Source organism: Xiphophorus couchianus, chromosome 3 (genome assembly GCF_001444195.1).
Source record: "Xiphophorus couchianus chromosome 3, X_couchianus-1.0, whole genome shotgun sequence".
NCBI lineage: Eukaryota > Metazoa > Chordata > Actinopteri > Cyprinodontiformes > Poeciliidae > Xiphophorus > Xiphophorus couchianus.
Genome location: NC_040230.1, coordinates 8800108 through 8819907, shown reverse-complemented (window position 1 = coordinate 8819907; position 19800 = coordinate 8800108). Strand labels below are relative to the sequence as shown.

The following is a 19800-nucleotide window of genomic DNA, read 5'->3' as shown; positions in this document are numbered from 1 at the left end:
GTAAAATACAAGAACCTATTCTTTCATGGCCTTAAAATTTTAGATGCCCTAGGCAAGTTATTGTCATGCATTGAATGGAGCCCATATGACTTCTGTCTTTTTATTTTTTTTACTGTAAACCAGTTGTACCTGTTTGTCTTATCTTTTCTCCTCCAGTACAGCCCCATGTGAAAGCCGTCCTACTCCTTGCTGCTGACTTGTCATGACTGGCCTCAGGATAAGTTGCTCAATGTTAATGTTTGACAACGCGGAAGAAGGGCCTGGAGTTCCATTTATCTCAGTCAGACACCAGAACCACAACCTTTCGGTTCTGCTTTTGCTTAGCTGCTGCTTTGTGAAGGATTTATACAGTTCAGTCCCAAGGAGAACAACAAAAAGACAATATGGGTGAGTCAGTTTTGCCATTATACCGATGGCATTTCATATATTTTTTAATAGTTTGTGGATTGCTTTTCCTGGGGGATGGGTGGAACCTTAAGCATGGAAGACCACAGTTGAGGAATGAAAGAATAAAGTTGCTTTGTGCCTTTTAGGAATATTGCTCATAAAAGATAAGTACTTTAATTTGACTTGCAAGTGAAACTAAAGTCTTTAAACTGTAGGTAAATGTCACTACACCTCATTGCATTACCTCAATGTACTTGTTTGTTTTTGTCGTTTCTTAAAGCTTCATACCAAAGATCATTCTCACTGATATGTTTTAGTATTTAAATGTGTCATTTGCCATAAAATTTTGTTAATGCTGCTGGAGAATACTAACGTTAAAAGTGAGTTTTGCAAGTAAAAAAATAGAAGCCTGCAAATTCTGTCAACTACTCCACAGTGACTCCTGTGTAACCTCGAGTGCTTAAAGAGGTTTGTCTAGATATTGAAGTGTCAGGACGCATCAGTTGTGAGGCCCCAGCCAATGTGAGACGCCTCTAATTTTCTGCCCCATTTGTGAAGTCTCTACAGAGGTGCTGGTGCTGGTCGACTTTGAGGCCACCATGAGTGACGAGCTAACAGTGAAGATGGGCGAAGTGGTCACAAACGTCACCAAGGCCAACGAAGACGGATGGCTCCAAGGAGAGCTGAGGGGGAAGAGAGGCATTTTCCCAGCAACCTTTGCCAAAGTATGTTGAGTCACTGGGAACTGTCATTTTGTGTTCATGTGATTTTAACTGCACATGTACTAAATATTTCATTTTTGTCTTTTCTAATGCAGGATATACCTGTCTATTTGATGGGAGACAACATGAGGGAACCACGAAGCATCAGAAAACGTATAAGATAAAACTTTTCTACTTTTTTTCTTGTAAACACTTAAAAAGTAGAAATATAGAACATGGTTAATTGATTTTCCCTTTAAAATTATATGTCTACATATATTTGCTATGGTCAAAAACAGATGAGCAGTAAATTAAAATTTGTATGTTTGTGTTTTACATTTGGAATGATCAATATGAGACACTCTAGCAGTGTCTCATATTCCTAACAATCACCTAATTAAGCTTACAATACCACAATAGTTGTGTATTTATTCTGTACACACAATAAGCATTGTTCCATAAATATCTTCATGACAGGACAAAAATAAAGTATATAGAACATAAAAAAAGCATCTAAATGTTTATTTTTTTTAACAAGGAGCAATTTTAAAAATCCTGCTTTTTGTCAGTAGCATTGAGACCCATCTCAAGAACTTTTTACTTAGAAATTGAAAATGATGTCCAGGGTGAAGCAAAGAGGGCGTCCGAATATAAGAAAAAAGCTCAATTTGTTGTTTACTTATGGCTTTATTGTTTTAAATATTTTTTAAATAGTCAAACCAAAATCAAAGTTTCTCCTCTGATCTGTCTGCCCCTCAACAAGAAACAAGAAAGCTCTGTATCTAAAAAGTACTCTGTAAAGTACTTTAGATTTTTTTTAGTGATTCTGAAAGCATCTATGGCTTTTTTTGACTTTAAGTTTTATACTTTGCTTTTTTAACCTTTTGATCTATTTAACTAACATTGAGTTACAAACAAAATGTTTTAAAAATGAAAGATATTGCAATAAAAACACAGATATGCCCAATAACCTTGTTTTGAAGCATGAAAATTAGGACCTATGACTGTATCACTTCTCTGGTGTGTTCAGGTAGCATGTGTATTCCCCTTCTGTTTTGTCAAATGACAAAAAAGCTTAACATATTGAAAGAAATGCAATATTTGCTTAATCCAAATTTACTCTTGGTTAAGCATTTTCATGCTGCCAAAACAAGATGTTCTGCTTTCATTTTTGATGTCATAGTGAATCAAACAATTGAAGTTATTTGTACTGTTGATTGAAGTTGATAGCAGAGCTCCAAGTGACCTAATTTTTGTTTTTCGAATTACCACCCAGCGGGTTTAGTCAAACAGATCAGTCGTTAAGGCTTCTGACTGTATTTATCCACCTAGTTTACTGTGACTAGTCAGTCAAATGCAAAAGCATTGAGGATGGAGCATTCCTGTGCTGTTACAAATCTCTTTGTTTGGAAACTACCTAGGAGTAGCCTACTGACAATTAGCTGACCAGGCTGACAGACAAACCCGACCGCCTCAGGCACTAATGGTGACACAGATGTTCAGCAGAGAAAACTACAAACTTTACAATGGTCAAGTGTAGATATTTGATATTAACTAGTATAGCTTGTGTTTCACTTCAGATTGTTTTAAATACTAAAATATTCTAAAACAAGGATTTATTGCCTTTACTACAAGCCCTCTGTGGCATCTAGTGGAAATATTAGTGATAATTTGACAAAACCTAACTTAACATCCAAACTATCCCTTTCGGACAGTTTTGAAAGATTTTATTGATTTTCCAAAATATGCCAGTTGTCTAAGTTTGTACACTTAAAATAAACCAAGAAGAAAAAGCAGTAAAGCTGTTCAGTTTTGTCTTTTGTAATCTAAAAAAAGACGTGTTAAACACTGTGGTTGCTGCGGTGAAGAGAGTCATACCGAGAGGATAGTAAGCCATCTGTAAATACATGCAGCCACAACCGCTCACACAAAGGCCAACTACAGCACACTGTATAGAGAAGGATGGAGGAGATGAAAACAAGCCGCAACTTTGAAGGATTATTTTTAAAATTAATCTATGATTACTGATGTGGCTTCTTGTTTATTTATGTATTTATTCTTTCAGCAAAGAACGTGGTTCAGACCAGGAAATGTGAGGTCGCCTATGCATACAATGCCCAAAATGAAGACGAGTTGGAGCTGGTAGTTGGTGAAACCTTGGAGATCCTCAGAGAGGTACAGTATACTGATATTTTATTTCTACTATCGTGACTCATTTAGGCTGTAAGCCCAGCCTGCCTTTGCTGAAAGATATTTTTAAGTGGATAAAACATTCTGCAACTCTTTAATTATTGTTTAGCTGCCCAGAGAAAGAACAATCATCAAGTGAGTTCCTAAAGCAAAATCCTAACATTTCATACAAATGAAACCTTTAAATGGTGTGTCAAATGTCACTGGTATTCAGCAGTCAATTATTTTCTCTATGAAAGTCCAAAAGTGCTGCATGTAAATAAGTAAATCCTTTAACAATGAAGTGGCAATAATTAAGATTGAAAAGTGATAGATTCAATGTATTAAAATAGCTCAATGTATGTCTATTAAATTTATTTGCAATTCTATACTGATTATAACATAAGAAATTATGTATTTGTATTGTAACAGCTTTAAAAGTTCATACTTTGTATTCTTAAGTCAAAAGCATTTTTTTTTTACATTTACAAACTTAATCTGTACAAATCAATTCTGGGAATCATCAGACAAACCTGCTAGGACAGATTTTAATCTCTGGAATGCACACAAGATATTTATCATCAATGTGGGTATGTAAGATTGATCAAAAACATTTACCTGTTCCCTTTCTTCCTCTTTTTAAATGACAGATTGAAGATGGATGGTGGATGGGCCGGAAAAATGGCAAAATGGGAGCATTTCCATCAAATTTTGTCAAAGAAATTTTTGTTTCTCCAAAAGGTTTGTAGTAGAACAATTTACTATGTTTTTTCTTTTAACGTATGCTCCCAATCTAATTTTAATATTTTTCCAACAGACGCAAAGCAAAACGAGGCCAAGGCCAGGCCTAAACTGTCAGAGACTGTGTTTAATAAAGAGGTATGTCTACCACAAATAAGATCACTCAAACATTTGTGAACTGTCATTTTGTTAATTATTATATTCCTTCTTTTCCTATAAAGATATCCCAGCGAGCCAGTGTGAGAAACAAGGCAAAGAACCGTGAGTTCCGACCTTTCTTAAATCTTCCCAGCTTCCTGAAGGCTTTTGTTTGTCCATAAACGTGGCTAACACGCTTTCTATTTTAAACAGCATTTGAAAGCAGCTCAACAGGTTATTTTTAGTCAGACACCAACTTTGACAATGACTTCACTCATGTGTGATCTAGGTGGAGTCATGCCTTGATTTGTCAGAATAGAAAACAGAGTGAAATATCAGAGAGGTTGAAGGTTTATGACCTTTATCATCAGTTAGTCACCAACATTTACTGCCTGAACTGTTATTGTCATGATTCCGGGAGCGGGTGGAATCAGTCATCTCTGTTGAAGCCGTCATTTCCTGTCACATGATTAAAATAATTCTCAGCTTCCTAGATTTGTGATCATGTTATCTCTCGTGTTTCTCTCCAAGGTGTGGAGCATTGCCAGGTTATGTTTGACTATAAGGCCACAGCAGCAGATGAGTTGGAACTGAAGAAAGGGGACGTTGTAGCCATACTGAACAAGGTTTGAACGTTGTGTCCTTTTCCTCGCAGAATGTCTCACACGGTGTACCTGCAGTCCCCCCCGTCCTTGCAATGTAGCTTCCTTTGTGGTAGCTGCTGTGTTTATCATCACTTGTCATGTTGAACAGGAAAAAACAGTTTTTTCTTTCTCAAGGAAATCAACATGGCATCTTCACACCCAGGCGGGGGACAAGCTTGTGATGAGACAAATAAGATAAAACAAAACACCAAGTTTAAAATTGTAGTGATAAAAACAGTTTCTGTTTTAATAAGCAGGTGTTAAGACTTTTTACTTACTGAAATCATTTTAGGTTATAACCTTTCATAACTGAAGTACTTTCATATTTTTGGCAATTCTTCTAAAAATTTTACAAAAATTTACAGGAACCGTTATATAAAAAAGGAAAACATTGCAGACTGAAGTTGTGATGAGGTAAAGACAAGTAAACAAGTCTTTGTAGGTTTCAATATAATTCTTTGTAATAAATTATTTAATAAATACACATGCACACACACTTTACAGAAGGGTGCTACTTTGTGTTTTCTTTCATATAAAATAGAGGAGAATATATTTAAGTTTGTGGTTGCTATGTGACCAAATATGGAAAAGCATACACATGTTGGGAAGTGTTTTTTTTCTTTTTTTTAAATTAATTTTTTAAATTTTATTACAGACTTGTTCCATAAAGAGTGAATGTCGTCTTTATGTGGAAGACACAAAATACTTCCAGATACTTTTATTTTTTTTATTTTCTGTTTCTCACTTATATTATTCAGCATTCCCATGGTGACAAAACACATAAGACTGTCAAAGTGTTTCCACTCCACTATTTAGTGGTCATCCATCAATGACATGGGTCTAATGATGAGAAGCAACAAGAAATGTTATTTCCTAAACAGAGAAAAGTGTTTGCCCACATTTGTGGGACTTGTTTTATAATGGTGGTACTGGTGTATCACTATGTTTGCCAGAGTATAATGTGAAATCATTGAGAGAAGAGGAGACAGTGCTGTTGTTTAAAATTTTATCAACAAAATGTGGTGGGACTTGATTAAAATTTTTAATCAAGCTAATAGGTCTTTATTTAATAGTATTTAATCAAAAGTCAAATAAACAATTCAAAACCCTTTTTACTGCTAAATTTTTGAATAGTTTACCATCTGAGCTCAAAAACAGATATTTATTTTTAATATGTTATTTAGGCTATTTATGCCCCAGATTAGTGAAAAGTACTGTTATATCTATTAAGTTTTCAGGAGTAAGAGTTTCAGGAATCTCAGATTTTTTTTATGCAACTTCTCTGAAAAAAAAAACTTATTTAGAAATTGTTGTGGATACTGACATCAGCGCTAGCAACATCTATGCTTGCTGCAACATGTCCAGCATTGAGATAGTATTTTAGGCCTGAATATCTTCTGTGATACACTAACTCCTTTTTGCACAACTTGCACACGACAATAGTCTTTTCCAGTGTCCTATCATTTTTCGAAGCAAAACTTAATCCCCAGTGTGCCAAGAAAGGCAGCTTTGTTGTACATTGCCATTGTTTATGGATGTAACTTGGGCATCAGATTTAAAGGCCTCTCTGAAACACAATAAACAGATTTCAGTTTGGGACTTTTGTATGTAAAGAAATAAAACAAAAAAATTCCGTAAAAGTATATTAAAATTTTTAATGCATTAAAATCTATGTAATTAATTTACGAAAATTAACATTTTGATTTCCTGGACTTAATAAGGAGCTTATCGTAGTTTTGTTATTTATGATTCTCTAAAGCAACCAGACAATTGTCTTTTGCTTGGCTAATCATACAGCAGTTGGCAACAGTGAAATTATAGTGCAGTCCTATAATTTCACTGTTGTTTCCAAATGGATAATGGTGCAGAGTAACTTTAATTTAGTTCAGGACACTCACGTGAGTCAGCCAGAGCAAGAGCCAATCTGACATCTTAAATACCAAGAAATATTATAGTATGTAATGTTGTTTAAAAAAAACCAAACAAAAAACAAAAAAACAGGGCCCTTACACAGATTTAGATCGGGTTTTAGATTATATAGACAACTGGAACTGATTTCTCAGAACACACTTATTGACACAAAGCAGTTAGCAAAGTAGATTTTTCCCCTGTCTCATAAAATAATAAGGAAATTGTATTTTGTTTGACCTTTTGGGACTCTTGTGTTCAGCGATTTAACCTCCCTAAGGACACTGGGGCTTTAATGTGTCGCTTTAATCTTGTTCTAAAGGAAACGGAAGATGATGGCTGGTGGGAGGGGGAGCTGAACGGCCGCCACGGCTTCTTTCCTGACAACTTTGTCATGATTTTACCACCAAAAGACATCCTGCAAGTGAGTGAACACACCACCACAGCAAACAGATCACAGCTGCTGTGGATTATTTTATTTATTTATTTTTTTACCTCATCTAGCCAGAAGGGCTTAAAACATCCTGTTGTATCAGCATGAAACCATGGACATGTTTAATAGTAATACATTTTATTGTTTGCAATTGGTGCATAATCTCTTTATTTTCATCCATTGAGTTGCTTTAGCAGGACTGCAGCCCATTATGACTCAGGCTCGTCTTTGCACTTACTCACTGGAAATTCCCACTGCGGAAAAACTGTGCAGCTGCGTCTAATAAACTAAAAGATGCAGAAGTAACCCCGTTTTAAGTTTCTGTTTCTTATCTTCTAGTCTGGAATCACAAACCAACCACCTGTACGAGGAAACACTATAAAACTCCCAGGTAAAAGAACAGCATGTTTTCTGTTCTGATAGAACTCTGCTGCAAAACAGCAGATGAGGTTTGACACTTTTTTGGAGAGTTGGCGTTAATATTTTTGAATATTTTGGTCTGACTGTGGGCTTATTCTTTTGGACTTGGTTGAACTGTTTTCTGAGCAGATGTTAAACTTGGAAGCAAGAGCCACAGTTTGTCAGGACTGTAGAACAAGTCCTGACTAAAGTAATTATTGCATTCCTTTATTCTCCTAGGAGATGATGTTTTATAAATGTGCAGAGAAACTTAGTGGTGCAAGTTTGAAGATGTTGCTCTCTGTGCTGATCTGGATCTTTCCTGTTTGGAATCATCTATAAACTTTGCTTCCAACAATTAATTCATCAGATATCAAAAACCCTATTTTATTTTTGAAGAAGTATTCATAACCTTTAAGCTTTCTAAGAATACTTTGTAGAATTTCAAACAAACACCTCAATGCATTTTATTTGAATTTATCTGATAAACAACACAAAATGGCTACTACAGACCTGCCAATCCATGGTTTTCTGTCTAAACAGATGGGTTGATTAAGGTAGGCATTAATCAGAGAACCAGTCAAAAAAAAGAAAAAAACTTTGGAGGGGCTGCAGAGATATTAGACATGTGCAGCACTTATCTTACTTTTGTGGAAAAGTAACAAGAAGAAAGTTATTGTTGGAAGAAAGCTAGAAAAGGTTCCATTTCCAATTTACCATAATCCATGTGGGGAGGCCCCAGCAGACATGTGGAATAGGATACCCAGATTAGATGACGACAAAATAACTTTCAGACCTACATGCAAAATGAAACACATGGAGGAAAAACTTTAACATACCATCCTTATGAAGAAACATGATCTTATAAGGATCACAGTGTGGGGATGATTTTCTCCTGCAGGGACAGGGGAGTTGCTCAGTGTTGATGAGAAGATGAAGAAAACTATGTCTTCATAAGACTTAAGACTGGTGTTCACCTTCCAGCAGAACAACAACCAGAGTTGTTGAATATAAAGCCAAAGCTACAGTAACATGGTTTGGATCAAATCATATTTAGGTGTTCAAATGGTCTAGTCAGAATCCTAAATCTAAATGATCATGTGGAAATAGTTGGGATTTCTTGCTCACAGATGATCGCAATTCAGTCTGACTAACCTAGAACTACTCTGCAAACATGAATGAGGAAAAAAAAATCTGCCTCTTGATGTGCAAAGTTTGAAGAGAAGTACCCAAAAAGACTTGGTACTGAAATTGCAGCAAAACTTTGTGTATAGACTTGACAACAATATGTATGCAAACCATGCTCAGATTTTTTGAAAAACATGCATTTTTTTCCATTTCACAAATATGAACAACATAATTGTCTAGCCTACAAAGTTCCAATTAAATGTATTATAGTCTGTGGTGGAAAAATGTTTTAAAATGTTCAAACTTGATTTATTTAAACAGGTGTACGGGTATTATTTTATTTCATGTTTAGTGGGTTCAACAAAGTAATGAGAGCACAGTCAGACACATTCAAATAAGCTCATCTACAAACTGGATCACAAGGTACCTCAAAGCAGGATGTGTTATTTAACTGAAGACTGTGGTCTGAAGCACAAGTTGCACATGATCAAAAATGATGTTTGTTTACAAAACTTTTTCCTGTGGTAGCACATTCAAAGGAGACATCTTCTCTAAAACATTTGCTAGGAGGCATGTTACTGAGTTGTTTTACCAACTAACTTCTTAATATGTCATCATAATTTCATACCTTGCAAGGTGGTATCACAATTTCACAGGATGTCTCAGACTGTAGTAAGGTTGGGGGATGGTTAAACTGATCACGTGTCACAGTTCAGGAGTCTTGGAGGAAACAAGGGGGTGGAGGGGGAGACTAGAGCTCTGTCACAGAGATTTTTACATCCAGCTAGAACCAGCGTTTGAGCCACTACTGCTCTGTGGATGACTTGCTTGAGAGGGAAATGTGGCACAATGCTCTGAGCAACCAAGGTAGGGCTTTTGTTTTAAAACTGTGCAGTCGTCCGCTTTTTATTTCAACTGTTCTATGTGTAATGAAGCGTAATTTGGTCATGCTCAGCAGTTTTTGTGCTTTTGAGATTAACATTATAGATCCAGGCCTGTGATTAAGTTCTCACCTCCAGTTCTTGCACACTTAACAATTTGATAGCTCATTTATTATAATAGTTGTGACATATTTTCTTTTGAAACTTATTCTTCTCTTTTAGATTGATAATTTCCGATACTTTGTATAAGTGGCGGGTGATGTGGCTCACTACCCAGAATGCAATTCTTTTAAGGGGTGTAGTTGAGTATTTGAAACAAAATAGTGAGTGTATAACTGTGGAGTGTAAAACAGAGGATGCATTGTCCATTTTCTTAGCAATTTATTTTTTGAAAAGCGTGCTGCAACTCTTTTTGCGTATATTGCGTATTTTTGCGCGTAACGGAAACCCTGTAAATTCTAGACACTAACAGGTACCATAGAATTGCACAAAAATCCGTGAGGGACGGCGGAGTCCCTGCTCGAAATTCCGTGAAAGAGGTGTACGGAGCCTTGTGCCAGAAGCCCATTAAAATGCTGTCTACATCGTTTTAAACTGTGTGATTGTGAGCGTGAGTGGGAATAAAAATAGCAATAGGTATTTTATTCAATATAACACAGTACGGGTGTAACAGGTAAACCTTTTATGGATGCAAACTCGACTAAAAACCCACCTGTTTAGGATTGTATTTGAAACGCAATCAATTGCAAATTTATTGATGGAACCTGATCTAATGTCGTTTTTTGATTGGTGATTCTATGTTGCGTTGTGTTTCTGTGTTTGATATGATGTAAAGCACTTTAAAATGCCTTGCTGCTGAAATGTGCTATACAATTAAAATTTGATTTGATTTTGAGTTTAAAAAATAAATAAATAAATGGAGTCAATCATTCAGAAAATCTTCTTAGTTATATTGGTTGTACTCGTGAAAATAAGTCTTCCCTATAGTATAACACCTGAGTGCACTACAAAAGTAGTTACCAAAACAAAAGAAAACCCGAAAAGTAGAGAATCTTCAAGAGGGAGGCAGTGCACAACCTGATAATCTTACCATCAAGGTAAGATTCACATCATACTGATGTGACATGGTGTGCCTTGTTTGATAATCTTATTCACCAAAGGGAAAAATAGAGGAATCAATGATACATATTTAGAAAGTTTTCAGATACCATCACTATAGTTATTTCAAGGTTAACAGTGCATAGCTTCGATGGTGTGTGTATGTGAGTGAAGGGGGGTTAAGCCTGGATTGCAAGGTACTTGCCCTGTGGTTTCCTGTCCTATAAAAGTGACAATTCTCATGCTGACTTTTAGCAACTCAGACATTTACAATATTAAAGCAGTTAACTCACAGGAAGAATGGGAAAACACTATGCAGCATTCTGTGACCTCTTTGCTGAAAATGTTGGCTCTGTTGCAATGCTGTCCTCCAAATCTGCTTGTGCATGCACAGCAAAGACACACCTGGGAAGTTGGCTGCTGGCAGAGAAATACTTTTGAAATAACTGCTAGCAACAAAATGATTTTAAATAGGGAATAGTTTTCAAAGAAAGTGTATTGTAGGAAAATTAAATTCTGCCCAATGTTGAATCTCAGCTCAGATCTGCAGTGTTGATATTTGAGTCCTTCCAGGTAAATTAATGGGTTTTATTTTTATTTTTCCAGCAAAAAAAGAAGCAACTGCAATGGATAAAAATGATCAAACAAATACAAAAGGTACATGTGACTGAAAATTCAGCTAATATAGGATTAGCCCACATGATTTTTGATGGATCAATTACAATATGTTTTTTTTTTACAGATGATAAGCCGGAGAAGAAAGACTTGAGAAGCAATCCTCCAACCAAAATAAAGCTGCCAATAATCAAACCCTCTCCGCCGCCCGTCAAAGAAAAACCTCACAAGCTTTTACCAGTGTAAGTAACACAGAAGTCATTCTCTTCCATTGCTAATTTCAGTGCTAAGCTGCTGGAGACTTTCTACAGAAAAAAATAGCTAGTTGTTTTCAGCCTCCCCGCAGCACAATTGGCATTTTAGGAAATGTCAGTAAGCCATTCTGCTCTTTGGTCTGGCACCAGAGTCCCTGCTTTTAGATCCCATTGCAGGTTTTTGGTGGCCACCACCAGTTGCCTTGGAGTCCTTACAGAAGAATGCCAGGATGCTTGCCATTTAGTGGCTCAGTGGAAACACAGCTGAGTCAAATCAGACCTAAACAGATGAGAACGGCTCATTTCCTGTTTCCTGAACAAAACACAACAGGCACACATGCTGAACTCAAAAGAAAACTAGTTCTGCCTTGAAGACGTTATGAGGAAACCATCACAAAAATACATCATTTTATTTCTTTAAGAATCCTCTAGTATTTTCTGCCTATCATTTAATGTCTGTACATTCTGGAGGAATTATTTTTAATATCTGATCAAATGAATCTACAAGCTTAAAGATCAGATAAGTTGAGTAGCAATTATTTCATGCCTGCAGAGAAACTTAACCACATGCATACAGTGAATCTGAACCACATGAGCAAGATGTGCAAGAATAAGCAAGATGCACTTTGAACCTCAGCTGGTATGCTCTGTACCTGCAGATTGAAAAAACAATGTCTTTCAAGTTAGTTTGGTTTTCCTTTGAAAACATGACGACGTTGTGAACATTTTTGTCCTCTTTATTATTTCAGACTTTACATTTAAACCTTTAAATATACAAACAAAACCTGACTATTTAAATCTTTATCTACTGTATTCAGTAGCACCAACGGGGATGCAGTTCCCATCTCACAAAAGCAGCCAGAGGAGGAGGCGGTCGACCAGTTTGATGGGATGGATGTGCAAACTGAAAAGCTGACTCATCCCACCGCTAATAGAGCCAAGCCTCCACAAAGGAGGCCACCAACAAACCTGAGTGCCACATTACAAGTGAGTTCCATATTAGACAAATTGTACAGATGCAAAAACATTCCATTAATATTATCACCTTTCTTAACGTATCAGTGATGATGAACAATATGTTACCATTTATGAGGGTTTTTTTTAATGTCATCCTGTGGCACTAATGGAAAGCTAACTGGTACCTGGAGAATATTTGTTGTGAAAATAAGTCATTTGAATATATTTGAATAAATGGATTTTAAATGAATAATTTTCAAGTAAAAGTCTTGAGTTACAGGTATCCCACTCAATACACTTCAGAGAGACACCTTTCACTGGAATTATAGCTAGAGACTGACATTGATGCCCATTCCATTAATTTTTTTCTTTTCTTTTTTTTAGTCATACTGGACAGAATCTGTTCAAAAATATGTAAATATTGTGGATTCTAAATTTATTTTAAGTCTGCACTTTCAGACATTCCAGTACATTAAAGCTTTGACCTGAACCATTCATTTTGTCTTTCAACATGGTCATGTGTTTAGCTCGTCAATATTGACTGTTTTCTCTGTCCTTAAGCTGGCAAAACATCTCCTATACCATAAAATGCCACCATCATGTTTCCCCTGTGCAGAGTTAGTTCTCTACACATTGGGTTTTGAAATTAGACCAATTAGTTTAATTTTGGTCTCATTTGACCTGAGCACCTTTTTCCACATGTTTGCAGTATCCTCAACATGGCTGGTGGCAAAATGCAAAATAGTTTTCTTCTGGTTTTCTTCTTTTCAGTCCTTCATAAAGACCAGATTTGAAATGACTACCAGCCATTTTGTATACTGATATTATACATCTTATAAAGTCAGTAGTTATACATGGATATACATGTTTTTTTTTTGTTTTTTTGAGGGACTGTTTTGCTAGAAAAGGTTTTCTAAATTTCTCTACTGGACAAGTTGTCTTTTACAGTCTAGCTTATCTTTGGGATTCTCATACAAACATTTAATATTGATAAAAATAAAAATTGAGTCAAGGTATGATTAGAACAGTAATAACTGTCTTTTCTTCAACTTTTCATGAGCTGCCAACATTATCATAGCTTAGAGCGACAAGTTCAAGCACGAGCTCTGTGGGTAGAAAATTAATTCTGGGAAATGAACAAAGCAATTCTCTGAACTATCGCTTGGATTTCAAGTTGGTTACTCAGTCGACACGCCTCGTTACGATTGCAAAGTATGAGAGTGAATTTTGCATTAATTCTCTCTTGCAGAATGCAACAGACCAGACGGATTCAGAACCATCAGCAAAAATGTCCCACACTGACAAACTGCCTGTCTTGCAAAAGGTGTGTAACATTTACTGACGCGTCTGGTGGTTTCTGAATATTTGAACATTAAATCCAACCAGTTTGAGACTTTTCTTCCTACACTCTTCAAGCATCTGCACATTTTGCATCTTCATGTTCTGTCTTTATACACTCAGGCTCACTACAATTTGCACACACTTTAATTTTAGCACTAGACTTAAAAAGCAACTGTTTTGCTTGGGTAGGTGGGATTATCTTCAGTTTATTGTTTCAAATGTTGCCCAAGTATTAGTCATAGTATATGTAGATAATAAAACGCTTTACTAATAGTCAAACATGCTGACTCGTGAGCAGGTTCTGACCATATCAGTCTTCCGCTTACTACTTGGTCAGTGACACATTTAGCACCCCTCAAACCAACAGAGCATGAGAATCTATGTGTAAATTTAGAGCAAATCTCTCCTTCCTCCATGTACCAAAATGCTACTTTAATGAAATCTGGTGACTTTGGAGTACAGAGAACAGAGAACTAGTCAGAGACTATTTAAAATTTATGACATGGTGCATTATCTTGCTGGTTGTCGCCATTATGAAAGATGTCGACACTGTGGTGACATATGGATGGAAATTGTCTTCAGTTTAATAGATGTTTTCAAATGATGTTCAGTGTAAATTTTCTCTTGGTCTTGCATATCGGCAGATTCTGAAATGCTCAACCTGCCGATTAAATGCCATCTCTTTCTCATTCTGATGCTTTATTTGGGCTTCACCCCATCTCTATATTTCGTAATGCCTTGTCAGTGGGCTTTTGACGTTATCTCAGTATTTAAATAACATAAACACAGTTCCTATATCTTTACACTGTCATAAGAATCCCCTTGTATCTTTAAAGGTATCAGAACAACCCTCAGTGGTTCATGTGAAGCCTGAGCTTCCAGTTAAAATTCCGCTTCCAGTTCGACCAGCTTTTCCAAAAGCGGTTGGAGGCAATAAAACTGCAAACCATAAAGACGAAGAACCAACTGTGGCATGCCTGCAAGCAGAGATCAAAGAGCTGAGGATGGCTTTGGAGCTGCTGCAAACCCGACAAGAGTGAGTAGTTTTCATGCTCCTTACATAAAATTTTGTTTAAAAAGAAAAGTGTTCAAAGATAATCGACAATCTGCTCTTTCTTCATAAGTCAAAACATCTTCAGCAAAGCGAGATCCGTCATTGTTATGTAGTCAACCCGTTTAGACCTTTCCATATCAATAATCTTCGTTTCTGTCCTTTTCAACAAGACGAGACATGCAGGAAGTGAAAGAAGAACTGAAGGAGGAAAGAAATAAGCGACAGGCTTTGCAGGTCAGTAAGGCATAGTTGGCATATTTTGCTCCAGTCTGTTTCTCGCTGGTCACCACAAGAAAAGAAAATGCAGAAGTTGTGGTTAGAGGTAACTGTAATTTTCCAACTAACTAACTAATTTTCTTTGTGCAGGAGGAAGTGAACAGGTTGAAGACAAAGCATTAAATTCAGATGCTGATTGAGAACTTTGTTAGACACTGGGAACTTCCTTTGGACTACAACAATGTTGTTGTTCGTTTTTATTTTTCTACTGAGACCAAGTAAAGGAAATTGTGTGAACACATTTAAACTGAAAATATACATGTGATGTCTAGACTGGAAACTGTTGTTGAGGGGTAATGGATAAGCTCACTTGTTCTGGACCGAAAAGACAGTATTCACAAAGAGACTTTGAAACAACATACTGATAATTTACACATCTGAATGCTGCAAATCATAACTGATGGTCCTTTAAGGGTTTTACTTGGAAGAAATGTTTTTAGATGTCCTGTTTTGGCTGTCGCATCTGCTATTTTTTTTTACTGTAGGCTACTTTTAATACCTCTGTGAAATTTGTAATATATGCAGCTGTACATAAAAAATGAAATATTGTGAATGTTAATAAAACAAATACTGCTGTCAAAACTTAACAGACCCAGGAAGGGAGATGATACTTTTTGCCATTTACCTGGTTCATGGATGGAGCACAGTGAAGGGAGAGCGTTGAGTAAATGGGATTGGTTGAATTTCTTCATTTTCAGTCATTTTGTTTTAAGTTCTCTAAAACTCTAACTGTTGAATAACTTTTGCTTATAACCATCTGTGAAGAAATAGGGTTCTAAACCCTTCATTAAAAGAAATATTTAAGGGTTTTAAAATATTTTTTTAATGCACAAATAAAACCAACCACTACCCTAGTGGATGAACAGATTTTAAGTAAACAAGTCAATGCTTCTGTTTGATTATGATCCACCCGTTCAAACGTCTCTGCTAAGCTTCAAGTGTTTTAGCTCTGTGAAAGTTACACACTTCCTGTGTTTGAAGAGAACATCATATGGCTTGAAAGCTTTGCTTTCAAGCTATAACTTGTCCTAACCAAAGTCATCATTCCTGTCTTTGTGTTCTCACTTGCTACTACTAAAGCAAAACAGCATCTCAAAATCAGTTTAAAATGTATCACAGCTACAGCTCTCCATGGAATAAGTGATTCTACGTGTTAGTAGAGTGACAGAACAATCCCACACTCATTTTTGTTATAATTATAGCATGCAACATAGAAGAAATAAATTTAAAAAATCCTAAAATTTGGGAGAATTACAGAGACAGGGACGTTCTGTAATTGTTGGCATGTTTCAATAACGTTTTTTATTTTTTAAAGGTTTTTTTTCTGTGCCTTTCAGTGCTTAGCTCTGTCAAGACTTTTTGTTCTTGGATAATTTCAAACTTTTCAAGCATGCTTAATGTTTTCTGAGAAAATGTGGGTGAACATTTTACCAAAATTAAAATGCAAAATTATTAGGCTACTTGACGACAAAAGTCAACTCACATGGCTGTACTTTATTTTAAAGGTATGTGACACTTTAAAAGAGAAGATGCATCACGTTTTGAGGAATTAAAAAATATTCTCAGACTAAATTTTATCATATTGTCTTCATGATGAACTTTAATTGAAGCAGCAAAAAGAAACTTCATCTACTCTGTGTAAGTATAGAAATGCTCTGAAGGACAGTTGGGTGAGAACTGGATGAAATCCTTATTTTTACCATTCAACACTAACAGGGCAGATGTTGGATGAATGCAACAGACATGCAGTAGCTAAAACAGACCTTAGATAAGCACCATACAGCATTTAAAACAAAAACAAAACTATGTGATTTATAATTTTCCTTGTCTGTGTTTGCATTTTAATATTTACATTTGCCTGTTTACATTTTTTGACCCGTACAAGTAATTTGAAAATATAGCCATTAAAGCTAGTACACAATATAAATACACAGCAGTAGTGGGTATAGTAAACTACCACCTAATTACAATTGGACAGATCGGATATTTGAGACAAAAAACATAGTAAAAAAATAAACCAAATAATTCACATGCCAAAGGTAATTTCCATAGATTATTTATGATAAATCCTTAATGTCTGTTTGTGAGTTCAGTCTAAACATAACATTGATTTTTCAGACAGAAACCAAATTCATCTTCAGTAAATACTTAAAAAATAATATAGTCAACGCTATTCAAACCGTCACTTGTCTGTCAAAGGACAAGTGAGATGTAATTTTTAAATTTATCTTGTAGTGAAATATAACCCGTTCTTGTCTGAGGACACCTACTGGTGTATGTGTCCGTTTGAACTGCCGCCCTCGCGAGAGTTTCCGCGAGAGTTTGATTCGGCTCAAGTTGTTGGTCTAACATACTGCAGGGTCCGTTTAGTTTGTGATCCCCGATCATTTAGTCATTAAACAAAAAATAGTAGGTTAGTGTAATTGTCTAGTCTTTTCAAAATGTGTGACGACTGCCAAAGGCATGTTGTGTTTCTAGTTAATGGATTCTTATGTGAAATATCAGAAAGCAACTATGCAATGTTGCATAAATCCACTAGAGGGCAGTCTAAGTCAATTGTTCCAATAAACTGAATCTTTGACCTTCAGAGTAAATGTCGGATTGACAGCAACGATTTTGCAGCGGTAACCATGCTTTCAAAAAAAAAAAAAAAAAATCATAGTAACATGAGAGGATGTGTAGCTGAGTTAAATCTTGTCACAGACTGAAAACTAAAGCTGTGGCAAATGATCTTTGGAGGTTTGCGACTTTGACCAGTGAGAAAAGACAATTTATGACTCTGAAAAAATAAATCAGTGAGTCATACCTTTAGCTCCAACTTTAGGAGAAATATTAAGATTTTCTCTTTTTTTTCACCCATAACAGCATGGGGAAAAATGTTTTCCTAACATGAGAGTTGGACCAAAGCAGCTTCACCACAAGTTTTAAAGATATGGTTTTGGCTCCAAACGGTAGAAATGATTGTGCTCCAATAAGTAAGACCCTCTGCCTAAAGTTAAGCACATATGGACAACACCTGGAGCTTATCAGATGCAGACCACATCTAAAATGCCCACAGGAACAGACTGTTCTTAAAGCCCATGTTGACAGTTGATTATTTGCTGCATATTCCTCTCACACAAGACCTGGAGAAAATTAGTATAAACACGGATCAGTTGGAAGAACCACTGTACCTTTGTTTGCCTCTATGAAAGATGAAAGCCACAAAAAAATTTTGAAAAGTAATTAAAATGTTATTTTCTTGCAACACATCTCCCATTAATTTGTTTGAGAACATTTTTTTCCAAGTTTAAGAAATGTGTGGATGAGATCTAATGGTTGCTAAAGAAGATTTCTGTAAACCCATGATGCCCATCCTCTTCACTTTTAGAGGCTACAAGATTAACTAGGGGCCTTACTCAGTGTATTCTGTCACAGTTTCAGCTCTATTGCATTTTGTATTGCTCTGACTGTAGATATGGACACATAATAGGTGACTGATTTCTTGTAGCCATTTTGGACTTAGATCAACCAAAGGCATCTTCTTTGAGTCATATTTACATCTCATTGAATTAACAAAGTAAAGGTTTTAGACAATGATCAACTTGAGAGCTTCAGTTTAATTGAACATTAGAAATGGTTAAGAGTGTAATAACCTGTGGCACTTATAGTACTTGGTCAAATGCAATTGTACCTCAGCATGGATATTTCCTCCAACTAAATACTCACAATAAATGCTGAGTTTTCATGAGATTATACAATTGCAATCAAAGACTAGATAATTGCAAGGCTCCTTTTTTGCTGATATTTATGAAGGTTGATGTGTAGAAAAAGTAAAATTTCTATAAAACTCTATTCTCCCTGGAGTTTACATTTCCCCAGTTTCTAAGCGGTTTTACATTCCCAGCAATAAGGAATGCTGTTCAGCCAACAGGGACACCAATAAATCACAGTAAAGAGCTTACACATATTTGGCTCTGTCTGAGAAATACTGAAAGTCCCCAAGGATGACAGTTGAGCAGGGTGCATTGGTGGAATTTTAAACAACTGCAATGGTCTTTATAGGAGGTGCTTAAACAGTGATGAAATGTAAAATATTTCAGATATTTAGAAAATAAAAATCAATTCAAGCTGCAATTGTACATGGAATAGCTTTTGTATTCAGAACATAATTTAGAAGTATGTTTACATAAAAAATAGAAACTACTCTAGTTTACTGCATTATTAATGCCAGTCAACTAACATGAAAGACCTCAACAGAGGGAACAATAAGGCTAACCTGAGCTCTGCAGCTCCTTCAGCACAGTCTATACTTTGTGGATGCCTAGAGGCGGGTTCTTGACTATGCCCTATTCACAACAAGAACTCATGCAGTGTTTTCATGCAAGAACCAAACACTTTTCTTCTATCAATATGGCAGAGAGAAAGAACATTGACAAATACCATATACTGATTATTTAGTGAATGAGTCTCTTTGCAAGGCTTTGCTGCTGAGCCAACACTTCATGATTCCATTTCCTGGAAGTCAATAAATCATTGAAGATTAACTGTGTGCAAACATTCGTTCAGTGTGGGCAAATCATCTGGGTTCTGCAAGTCTATTGGCTGTTTCATCAGTTTACATCATTTCTGCTCACGTGGGACAGATTCGTCACATTTCAGTGATAATGGCCTTCAGAGTTCTGACCTCATGATTC

The 19800-nt window shown here is 36.0% G+C and overlaps 1 protein-coding gene across 1 annotated transcript; it reads left to right on the top strand.

Annotated features, from left to right (window-relative positions):
- Positions 1-227: 227 nt before the first annotated feature.
- On the top strand, positions 228-15715 carry sh3d21 (SH3 domain containing 21). Its single transcript, XM_028012055.1, has 17 exons — positions 228-387; positions 946-1112; positions 1205-1262; positions 3154-3263; positions 3908-3998; positions 4075-4136; positions 4220-4259; positions 4668-4762; positions 7011-7112; positions 7461-7512; positions 11234-11284; positions 11370-11484; positions 12315-12483; positions 13703-13777; positions 14631-14830; positions 15019-15082; positions 15215-15715. The coding sequence occupies exons 1-17, from the start codon at positions 384-386 to the stop codon at positions 15245-15247; spliced, it is 1488 nt and encodes a 495-aa protein (XP_027867856.1). The 5' UTR covers positions 228-383; the 3' UTR covers positions 15248-15715.
- Positions 15716-19800: the final 4085 nt, after the last annotated feature.